The following is a 12,404-nucleotide window of genomic DNA, read 5'->3' on the forward strand; positions in this document are numbered from 1 at the left end:
CAATTTTCAACAACTCGGATAAAATAAAAGAAAGTGATATAATACGTCTCTGTCGGAAGTCATTCCACGCTCTTTTGTCTCCCCGAGTATGAATAAATTCCCGAACGACTACTTTCTCCCGGCGTTTTCGCGTTCAGAGACTAATACATAGTTACAGCGCTTTTTGCGACCGAACACGATGGGCACCGGGACAATTAGCGTTCTAGTTACGCCATTAGATGGTATCGCACCGACCGGCGGATCAACCGTGGGCCAAGGTATCTCCCGGTGCATCGGCCATTTGGCAACCACCAGCAGCGTGCACTGGCTTAATATGCAGTAAATGCAAACGGCAGACGTTGGCCCTTTCCCCCTGCCACCCCATCCCTCTCCAACGACGAAATGTACGTCGGCTTCGACTTCTGGCGGGGTTCCAGACCGCGACCCCGCTGAAAATACGCATAACAAGTGGCATTGTTAGCATGCTGCCTCGTAAAAGTCCGCCCCCGTGCCGGGCCGGTTGGTTTTTCGCGAGATTTAAACGTTTCTTCGGCGGCGTGCCACTCGTATTTGTCGCCAGACGGGTGACAAAGTGGTTTTGTCGTGTACCCTGACACGACAGACTTGCTGGCCCACATTTCGTTTTTAAGCCTTGTTTGATACCCGAATGATTGACTGATTCGAGAGAATCATAATTGATCGGAATGTTAATTCCTTTAGAGGCTCTTTTCTGAAGGTGAAAACAGGGGAAAAGATTCGTTGATATTTATTACTAGACTGCGGATTTTAGTACAAAATTATATTTTATAAAGTGATTCATAAAAACGAGAGCAAATGCAGGAATTGTGTTCACATATTAAGTATCTTATTTGGTTCAAAATAAAATAGAAAATTCGTTGTATCTGATGAAAGTTTGGCCTTTCACTGTATTCTATAGGGCTCTGTAAAGTTCAATGATTTCATATTTCACTGATAAGCTTTTAAATGGCATATCGAAATCTTCTATTTTGTAATTTATAAGACGTAGTCATCACGAGGCTACAATGCTAACGAAAGGGTTAATTCGATTTTACCTCAGATCAAGTTCAACTCATGGAATTAGTGGTAGAACAATTTCTTGAACAGTGCACGTGGATCAAAGGTTCGATTTTGTATATTCATGTAAATATCTACGTGTCTTTCGATTGCAGATGAATTCTTCCCACAGAAAGCAGAATATTAATGCTTAAAATATGAAATACAGAATGGAAACAGACATGTCTTACCTCGAACCGAGATCACAGAGGTTTTAATATAAAAAGGTCCTGATAAAGCGACAAAACGTTTCCAACGAATCGCCCCTCTCTTCCCTTCCCTCATTTGTCCCCGTGGGGAACAATGTAGATAGAAAATATTCGAGGAATCAGACGCTGATCAAAGGCGTCGGAAAAGCCCCTGCGCACGCCGGGGGTGGTTTTTCCCGGTGAAAACCGCCGGTCGGACAATCCGCTCGCGCAATATTTCATATTCTTTGTCTCCTCGCGGCGGCCGATTCAACGGCGGTGCTGGGCTTTTCCCTTCGCGGGCTCTACTTGAACAGCTTCTTCAGACGGTATTTATTACCTGGATGGCAATTGTTCCCCGTCTTTGCCCCTGCATTGCGAATGCAAAAACACCCCTGCAATAATGGCTCGTCGCCGCTGTAAATTTCGCGCCGTTGGGGAATTTTCGAAGGTGAATTGATCCGGAATATCCTTCAAGAGATTTCCAATGGTGCAATTTAAGGTAGAGGCTATTGACCATCGAACAATAAAAGTAAATGTCCGATCTATGTGGATCCGAATGGATTTTCTGTAATTTGTATCTTTGTAGTAATTTCAATATATCTTTTTAAAAAAAATTTTTAAAGTAAATCGTGTAAACAGAAATGTTTATGACATGCATTTTTAAACGTAAAGATATTTTTTTTACGAGGAAAAGGTTCGTCGACGAGCCTTTTCAAGGAAAATCCACCGAGAAATTTTCCGCAACGATAGCCCCTTTAGCCATCGACCAGGTCTATTTCCGCGGAAAACTTGCCGGTCGACCCGTGGAGAGATTTTCTTACGCCTAATCGATTCGTTTAAAGTGCACCACTCACCCCTTCCTCTTTGCCTTGCAACAAGTGGAAAGCGCCGGCCCTTTGGATGCCAGGAAGGAACCAGATCGGATGCGATCGTATAAGCCTCTCGATCAGAGTGATGTCGCAGGCGACCTCGCTGCCAGAATCTTCCGTGGAGCTCGAAGATCCACCCGAGGTCGCCGAGCCCTCCGAGGAGAGCGACTCCTCGCTCTGAAAAGGAACATTCTGTGGTTAATAAAGGCGAATAAAATAACACTCTATACAGTAATTTACAAAAACAGAATTAAAAATAAAGACTATAAGTTTACTGCGTGTAGAATTAAATGAAAAATGCAGGATGAGTCACTAAGAACTGCTATCTAAAACAACTCGTTATCTATTGGTTGTATAAAACGTTTTTTTGATACAACCAATAGTTATTTTAGATAGTACCCAAATACATTTCAAATACGCCTTTAAGTTACAAATGCATAAACTCCGCAGTCTATTAATGAATAACTACTCCATAATTAAATCAGAAAGAAAAGATCAGTCGTTTCATCACTGTGAACAGAGACAAATCAGCATAATTTCAGATCCTACTGCCTCGTTATTTACTCCTGGTTCAACTCGCTGCTTTCAAAAACCAGCGCACCATTTTTAACCAAGAATACTAAGAACCATTCAACGACTCGAGTGAAAGGAACCGGGGCAAAAAGAGGAGAGGAGGAACGATCGGACGAAGAGGAGGATTAAAAAATACATCTGGACACGGTAGGGAGAGCAGCACGAGCGTGGAGGCAAAAGGAAAGTAAAAAAAGGGAAGGGGGAGAATGGACAGTAAAGTCGAGAGCCCGATTAAACGACGGCTAAATAAACGATGGCCGGGCATTGGCTGCAAATTGAGATAACCGGCGAAAGACCGTTCTCTCGCCACGGCTCCCTGGCACGACGGTATAATGCTGCATTAGAGTGTATTGTATGACGACCGGCTAGAGGATTTACACCCTCAGAATTGCGGCTTAAGGGAGCCAAGAGAAATTTCCATATTCCTGGCGAGGGGCACCTGCCGAGCCCCGCGACTTTTGTCCACTGGTTCCCGATTACACCGACGGAATTGGCCGTCTAAACGTTTTATATCAGAACAGAAGAACACGATTCTGGGATTACTTTAGCTGTATCTGGAAGGTAATTGCTCCTGAACGTCCTTGACAGATGTATCGTTGTACAACTTGCTTGATCAAATCTTTCTAACGAAGACCAGTAACTGTAGGTGTAATTGAGAACCGTGATATTACAAGTATGATTCCTACAATATCCAGGTAGTTCTAGATATTATAGAATTTTGTTAAAAATTCCATAAAAAATGTTCAATTCCATTATGCATTGGGTCACTGTAAAACCTTCTTGATCAATTTATTTTAATAGAACCCAGTAATTATGTAATTGAAGAAGTGATGTTACAGGTAGGTATGTTTCCTACAATAGTTAGTTTGATTTCAATATTATAGAATATTCTTCAAAATTTCTTAATAGAACATTTAACTCGATTATGTATAGGACCACTGTAAAACAATGATTCATTTAAAGCACCGAATCCCCTGTCAATCACGAGTGTGTTTAAAAAAAAAATCCTTCATCAGAGCCACCCCTGGCTTCTTTTCACCGATTCAGCCCTTCGACGAACATCAACGACGATTTCGTCAGGGATAATCAAGCCCGATTAGTCCAAGAGCAAAAGCGTTTCGCATGCATTTCCACTCGTATAGGTCATTCTGATCGATGCTGACCGATCGTCGAGCCATGCTTTTTTCTCCCCCTCGGTAGTCAGTCCTTCTTTTCAATTTTTTACCGCGATTCGTCAACGTCCGTTTCCTGTCGGTGAAAACCTGGACCCCTCTCGCGCTTTTTCACCCCCCCCCCAGGGTATTTAGAGGGATATATACGGATTATTCGGATCGGAGAGCCTCGATCGACGCACCCGTTTGATTTACTGCCGCTCATCGACTGGCGCGAGTTCAACGGTTCTCGGATCCGTTTATCGATTATTTTGCGTAGATTACTGGGGCAGTTTCAGAGATTTAACGAGGGTTGTAGTGATTTTCTTAGGGGAACAGGTCGAGTTATTCGGTTTCTGGTATCGCGCTTTTCGTGAATAAAGGTACTGATCCCGGAAATAATTGCGAGGCTGAAGTTGAAATTGACTTTCGAGGGGTGAAAACACTTCGAACGAGTGTTTCGCGCTCGTGATTTTCCGGCAAGTGGCTTTTCTCGGGACTCTGTGCTTGGCATCGTTTGTGGAACTCGATTGCTAACGGAATTGGCTTCGTTTATTCATCAGACTCGAGGACAATGATACAACCTGAGGATCTGAGTTGGCATTTGGTAAAAATCAAATAAAAATTGTCATTTCTCGTGAAGATGTCTACTATCTCACATCGAAGTCGAGGAAAGGTTTCAAAAATAACGAGGACTGCGATTAATCTCTGTAAAATTAAGCAGAACTTACGTATCCATCCTCAATTTATATTTTCTAATTTCCCTTGGGGGTGAATTTCCTCGTCGACCCCCTAAACAATTGGAAGACACCAAAGACAATTTAAACAGTGGGTTGAAATCAAAGTGTCGCAGAGTATCGTCACGATCGGGTGACGTTTTCAATTTTTACTTCCCCATTTCTCCGCGGGGGTGAAAGAGGACGGTTGGCCCGGATGGCGAGGGGGTTGAAGAGAGTCCGCGAAAAGGGGTTTGCCGCGTGCTGGCGTTTCGAGTGTAATTTAATTTGAAATGCAGACTGACACACAACGGCGTTTCGGGTTAAACGGATTAAACGAGGACGTGCGACGCGTGCTGAACACCCTTGCAGCTAATTGCGAATCCCTTAATTGCTCGTCGCGAAAAGTATTCCCCGTGGCGGTCACGATTTTTGGACGATTCGACCGTTCGTCGGCAGTTTTCGAATCATTCATTACGGAAGAAGTGACACGAATCGATAATAGAAACCAGCGTGTAAAGAATTAATTTGGCAATGGAAAAGGGTGTAACTGAACCTCTACTTGGAAAGTTTCAATGTAGTACAGACTGTAATTTAACTTTTAGAGAATCCTTTGATACAGAAGGATAAAGTATAATAAACATTCATTGAATTTGATTCAGCTCCTTATTATGTTAAATTAGAAACATCTGAGCATACTATAAAAGTATAAATACATAAAAGCTGTAGTATAATAATGAACATTTTGCTTCTGTGATAATTAAACCGAACAGTTTCTGATTATATCACCGACAGAAATATCACACGTATTGTGTAATAATTCGTGAAACCCAGACCTAACACTCTAATAAAAACTTCAAAGTCGATTTTCTCGAAATAGCGTTTTGGCGTATGTGCGATATCTCAATTCTTTAACCATGTTCAGGCTAAATTGACAATTGTCCAACGGTCGAGAAAATAACTGAAAGTTTATCGATTTACGTGTTACGGAAATAAAATGTTAATAATATCCGTACCTTGTACGGCAAGCCACAAGCAGTCACCCGTACCTTTTTCATGGCTGACACTTACTAAAAAAATAAAATAAAACGTTCGAAAGTAATCTTGTCTGACTCACCTGTACATGATGTAGCTGCGTAAGCTGATGATGCTGCAGCGGATTTGGCGGAGGCGTGCTCGGTGAGCTGACAACCTGAACGGTTCCGTGCTGTTGCAGGTACGGTTCCAGGAAGACATCGCTCCTGCAACAGTGAAATCGGACATTTTGATTAGCGAAACGTCCACCGCCCCCTGTTCGAATCAACTTGGTGAATTGTTCGGCGTTTCACAATAACCGTGCCACGTGACGAATCCCTGTTTTTCAGGCACAATAATGTGCAGCGTAAAAAAATCATATTTCGTGACGTGATTAGATAACGAGACAGTCGGACAACCAGGTTATAGGATCCGTGACGGAAAAGAATAACGCGACAGTCAACGGTACAGGAAATTGCGTGCTTCCCATCGTTATTCTCCCAGTTGGATTAGTGCTTTCACTGGAGCAAATAATATTCATAGTCTCCTGCAAACTTCATAAATTTCGTACTTGGAATTAGAGATTCCTCAAACGGAAAATTCCTTCATTAAAAAAAAACTGATTGTATGTGTAAACCCCTAAATATAATAAATCTGACCAAGGTGCATAAAAGACAGTAAACCTAATTGTATTAAAGTCCCCATTCTGCTCAAGCCTCAATTTCATTAACCCTCAAACACCACACTAGTGCGAAATTGCACCAGCGAAACATCGTTTCGTTTGTCCATATTGAGATTTACCATTTCTTTATAACAAATGTTCATAGTTAAAAAAAATTATTTCTCACTTTTACAATTATTAGCATTAAATTTCTAAGAAAATTTTACCCTAAAAAATATATTATGAATTCAATTCGCGTTTATTCTCTTTAATCATAAAAAATTCAAAATTAGTAGATATTTGTACTAACTTTATTTTCCTAATCCAACTCAGGAAATACCATCCCCTATCTACTGGTCAGAATAAATACGATTAAGGATCTATGCACAGCTATTTACGTGTTTTGGACTCTGCAAACGTGTCTTTCTATCGGCTATTCTTCCCCACTTCAGTTTCTTCCGTGTAATTTCCCACGAATACAGGTGAGCCGAGGGAACTGATTCAGAGGGCGAGGGAAGAAGGAAAGGCTCGCGAAAAAACATCCCACACCATCATCGGTTCGGCGTTACGGACGAAAGCCGCAGACTCTCGTTACCTACGCTCGGCTGCAGGACCGCTCTTATACAGGTAATCGCTTAGAAACTCGCAGATAAATCCTCTGCGGCGTTGCCTGGACCAGCTCCATCTTCGAGGGGACAACGTACGCTTTTGTAAACGGACCACCCCCGGTGTAATTTCCGTCAAGTTCTCTCGGTGAAACTCCCTTATTGTGAGAGCAACTTTCGTAATTGATTCCATGGATCCTTAGGGAAGATGATGGTTGGAGTGCAATTTCGGAAGACTGGGCAAAAGGTTCCTTTTCGTGACTGTTAACGATCTCGGATTTTCAACCCCCAGGGTCTTCCTCTTGGATCACTTGGACTTTGAAAAGAAGAAACTTTGAACATGGACATTCCGAATATGAACTTTTGAACACTGTCATTTTAGTTTTTATATCAATTATTGATATTCTGGATAAGAATACTCACTCCTAGAATTCTCAAGAATCAAACGAGACGTTAGTGAATTTTCATCTAAGTACGCTGGGTTTCGAGGACTTCCACTACCAAAAAATCTCCTAATTCTCTTTCTGTAGATTCTGACTGATTAGTTTTCGTTGAAAATTGGTCAACGCTGGTCCTCGAATGTCTCCAAAACCTCGAACGAGAGAGCTCCGAATATTTCCGTTCCCAACTCTCTTCCAGCCGCTTAATTAAATCGATAGTGGCCGCGGAACGGAAACAGAGCGCCGCTTGCCACCGAGAACTTCGAGCAGTCAATTAACTCGCGGCGGAAAATTAGTCAGTGACGGTCCCCGGCTACTGGGCGGGATATCGCGACCGGGGAAAATCGATACGTCGCGACGTAACAAATCGTCCCTTGATGCGCGACGTGGCGCACACTCGGGAAGGAAGAAGGACGTGAAACATCGGCCGTGGACACGTCAACACCGTTTGCCCCGTGGATGATTTATGCCGCGCTTTCGTCCAAGTCGAGAGCTTTTTAATTGCGACCGAGCGGAGACACGATCGCCGGCTGAACAGCTCGAGGCGTTTGGGGGGTGAGTTTGGGGACAGAGTTGACTAGACTGCGATATACTTCGTCAGACTTCGCCCTTTTACCTCGAGAAGTTGATTGAGAGTGTAATTAATGAATGCAGAACACTTCTGCATTCACTTAGCTGAATTTTAATTTGATTAAAAGTTTAAATACACGTCCCTAGCACTGTAATCCGTAAACACACGTTTTTTGCAAATATAGTATGAAAATTGGTGAGTTAAGACTGGTATTACCAGCTTTAAATGTATACTAAATTAAATTGAATAATATATCAATATGTACAACATATAACTAGACTGCGAATGTTTATGCGAATTCGCAATTTCGCAATTTCTTCTGTACAAGATGTCCTGTTATCTTGTTATTAGTTCTTATGATCTCGTTAACATAAATCCCGATGAAAGCATCTTTACGATTTTAGTAAATTGTAAAACAGGAAATTTGATATCTGTCATTTTGCTGTGTTCGGTGGTTTCTAGTGTAAAGTGCTTAAATAACTTGAACTGACTTCATCAAATCAGTCTCTCGAAATTAATCAAAAGCTCATTAACCATTCCCGTCAACCCTTCCGGCAAACGTTGCACACAACACCGTCGAAGAAATTTCAATCATAAAAGAGCTACACCGTACCGAAATTCAAACTTCCTCGAATCTCCAAAGCGACCAGAAACTCCACGGAAACCTCATCAACCCCTGAAACGACCCCCGTGTATACTGGAGGGGGATGGCGGACACAAACGCAGCTTCCGACGTGCGGATCAGGTCCGAGACAGGCCGTCCAACTGTCAAACGCAGGGGACAATAGTGTGTGCAGGACGTGTACGGGATGGTGGTGGCCACCGACTTTGCATACGTCAACATCCCTTTTCCCCATGCAACCCCCGTATACGATATACTCAAGCGGCCACGATCGCGACAAAGTTTCCTCGAAATAATAGTGGCCCGTTGCGCTCGCTGCTATTAGCTTCATAAATTAATTGCCTTCTATTCATAGATTTGTTGTTTATGTACAAAAAAAATGAAACAACAAAATACAGTCTAGTTTTGAAAATATTTCCTCTCGAAAAAATCATAGCCGGTTTGAGTCGATAATTAATTGTGTTTAATTATTGATGGTTTTTGGATACAATGTTTAAAAAAGCAATTTAAACATTGTAAAATGGTTTTTAATTATTGATAATGGTTGTGCCACGAATTACTTTGTACACCTTAATAAATGGAATACGTACAACCACGACAATTATTCCGCCGTTGTCCACGCAATTACAGTTGCGAACGCACCAGAAACCTGGCCCCGTTCTGAATCGACGAATATTTGACGGTGACTTGTGGAAACGAAAGGGGAGAATTTGTTTAATAATAAGAGAGGAAAGAGAAATCTGGAACGCAGGCCTTCACGAGTAGTCTTCGTCGCGAAAGAGGTCATTAGGGAACTTTTCGGCAACGGGGGTACCTCTAATGAGATCGTTAATTAAGTCTACCCCGTAGCTCTGGATAGACCTCGAATCGTTTTACACGAGCATGGATTATCGGTATAATTAGCGGATACCCACGGAGTCGTTAATTTCGTGATGCAACAACACCTCCGTCGCGGGTTGTTAAGTAATGTTTTCTCAGTGCAGTTGGAGGGAGTATCGACCTGGTCTGCGTTGGCACCGATCGGGTCCCCGTATCGCGAAATTATCTTACAAATTGTTATGTAAAGTAATTGCTGAGAACCAGACACATTCCTGTTGACTTGAATATCAATTCAAACTGTCGCGAATTTAGTATAATACACTTTCTGTCATCCTCCTTTTTGCAGGTTCTTGGAAGTACACATGAAATACACCATCCGTTGGTACCGTCAGTGCCAGACTCTTTTTCATTTTATTTTCTTTTTATATTCTTCTTCTATTACCTTGAAATATATATATTTAGCACAGTTCCCCTTCAACACGGTCTATAGAAATCGATAACTCAGTATCACTGCGATCACGTACGTGAAAAGAATTTTATTCCCTGCAGAAGAAGAGACGCGACAATAGAGGCATTGAAATATAGAGGAACCTCAGCCGCCCTCTTTATCGGGTTTCAGACTACAATCTTCCCAGAACAATACATCAAATAGAAACAATACCTTCATTCTGAAACTTTCGAAATAAAACACCATCGAGACAGGGGAATATAGAGGGTGCGTCACGCATCGATTAAACAGTGATCCAAATAAGCGGAATCCACTGCATATGCATGAAGTGGAGTCATAGAAAAAACAGACATTACCATACCATTCAATTATTCCGTCTATATTTTTACTCTACCTGTTAACAAATAGCTCATTACCTATTACTTGTATCAAAAAATTTCAACTGTAATGAATTATATAACATTTTTAACGTAACGAGTTCTTTTAGACAGTAGTTCATATTGACTCACTCCATAGAACCCATCTCAACTGCATAACGCATCCTGTTATCACTAGCTACTAACAAACTATTCGATGCAGTCAATTTTCTGCACGCCAAAGACGGTTCTGCATCACGATTATGATCGGAAAAGAGACACATAAAATGGGAGGGAGATCGGGATCCACGGCGTCAAATTGCCACCGTGTCCAGCCGAAAATAACAAAGGGCCAGCCAGCCGGAAGTTACGTTCCTGATTCGCGAACGACGAGAACGGGTCGTCGTCTGCAAGGATCGGACCACCGGGGGTTGCCATGACGACTGGGGAGGTTCTCAACACGTGGTCCGGCGGGTGGCTTGCAAGGGGTAAAAGAGATTTTTACGTATTAACGAGGCAGCCTTGCATCAGGAGGGATGCGTTCCTCCTACTCGAGGAACGCATTCTCAAAGGATCGCCCCGTGTGTCTGAAGCCTCAAAGGAGCACACGACGAAGACTCCTACCTCCCCCCACGTCTTCCATTCATTCTGCTCGCTTTCTTCACGAGTCTCACCGTCTGAAGATGATAATTCGCTGCAGTCTCTCTCCGGGGGAGAGGATAATTGTTGCACTGTCTGGCGTTATTGGCCTTCCAGCATTTTATTCCGTGGATTGTTGCTCCGCTAGACTTGAAATTCTCGCGTCCCTGGGCACCTTCGCCGACTTCTTTTTCGTCTGTTTGAAGATAATGAGCAGTTCTTTTTCGCAGTTCCTCGCTCGGGCAAACGAGAGGAACTTGGAGTTAATTGGATACAATTTTGCGCTTTTATTTTTATATGGGAAGTTAGTTGCTAGGACCGTTGACTCTCAGAATTCTATTCCTTTTATTGGGTCGTTCGGAAAGTTTGTAGTGTTTTGAACTCAGTGTCTTTGTTACCTTTTTATCGAGGATATGTTAATTTTGTAAAATTACTCTGTCGTGTTTGGAGATTCTTGGTTATGCCGTTGGTAGACCCGATCCTCCGGGTCTGACCAAATATCATTTCGGTTCCATTCACCGATTCGATTCCCCTTGACGCTGATATTGAACCGCGGCCAATAGGGACTCGCATTCTTGCGACACCTTGAACCGAAGCCAAGCGGAGCGGTCGTAGACATCACGAATACTGAGAATGAAACCTCTAGCTTCTTCCATTCGTGTTTAATACTTGAATACCAGTCGAGTAATTTCTTCTACCAAGGGTGTAGTGATTTAATTAATCAGAAAAGGGGTGAAAGATGCACGAGGGGATGCATTTTTCTCGGGCAAGCATTCAACTGACTGTTCTCTGAAGTCTGAGAAGGTAATAGCAGAGAAGTTGAAAGAAATTTCCAGGATCAAAAAGACTCTCCCTTTTTTCTTTGCGCCCCTTGCGCGTAAAAAGGGGGAGGATTAGTGACGGTCGAGACAACGACGATCCTCGTTGGGAATTAACGTCGAGGATGGGTGTCGTAACTTCGAGTAAATATTTACAGGAAGTAATTCGTCTTAAGAAATCGGAGTCATTTAAACAATTTATCATCGACAACAGAATCTTCCAAATCTGCATGCTATATCGACTTTCTGATGCTCCGCTTCGTCTTCATACTTCTCATCATGGGAAAGGGATGACTCGTAAATTTATCCACAAACTTTTACGATCACTTTGATCTCCTCGTTTTTCGAATAGGAATATGTATTTAAATGTTTTCTCTATTCACCCTTCGCCGTATTTCCGGAAACCAGAGATGCTTTCAGTATTTTAATGACAAGACTCCGCCTCGTACCGTTTCGAACCGGAAGAAAGAATCGAGCCACGGCTTATTCCGAGCAAACGATCAAAACGATCAAACGTAGAGACGCTGCGGAACGTTCACGAGCGGAATAACGCCCCGCTCGTAAAAGGAAACGTCGAGCATCGTCGAATACTATCCTCCCCGTTCAATGAGCGTGTTTTCCGCCCGGTTCTTCGCGGTCATATTTCGGTGTGGACGAGGGAGAGGAGCCCTTTCACGCTTTACACCGATCTTTAACCCTGTAACTGCCGCCCATTTGGTTCCTTCCTCTCATGAAACGACGTTCCAGGAGTCAACATCTTCGTGACGCCGAGGATCGAGCGTAAATATAGAATCGAGACTCGTAATCGACGTTGCAAGGGATGTTCGACACCGATTCGATTCTTCAGAAGATCGATTC

General features: G+C 42.7%; 1 protein-coding gene across 1 annotated transcript in view; it reads right to left on the bottom strand.

Moving 5' to 3' along the window:
* The window catches only part of LOC107191799 (protein sprint), a 123,649-nt gene that overhangs the window by 18,460 nt on the left and 92,785 nt on the right, over nucleotides 1-12,404 (bottom strand). The window contains exons 3-4 of the mRNA XM_015580913.1: nucleotides 5,671-5,794; nucleotides 2,099-2,290 (exon numbers count right to left, since the gene is read on the bottom strand). Of these exons, the coding sequence (XP_015436399.1) occupies nucleotides 2,099-2,290; nucleotides 5,671-5,794 (316 nt within the window). The remainder of the gene's footprint in view (nucleotides 1-2,098; nucleotides 2,291-5,670; nucleotides 5,795-12,404) is intronic.

This window comes from Dufourea novaeangliae, unplaced genomic scaffold, assembly GCF_001272555.1.
Source record: "Dufourea novaeangliae isolate 0120121106 unplaced genomic scaffold, ASM127255v1 scaffold228, whole genome shotgun sequence".
NCBI classification, from domain to species: Eukaryota; Metazoa; Arthropoda; class Insecta; order Hymenoptera; family Halictidae; genus Dufourea; species Dufourea novaeangliae.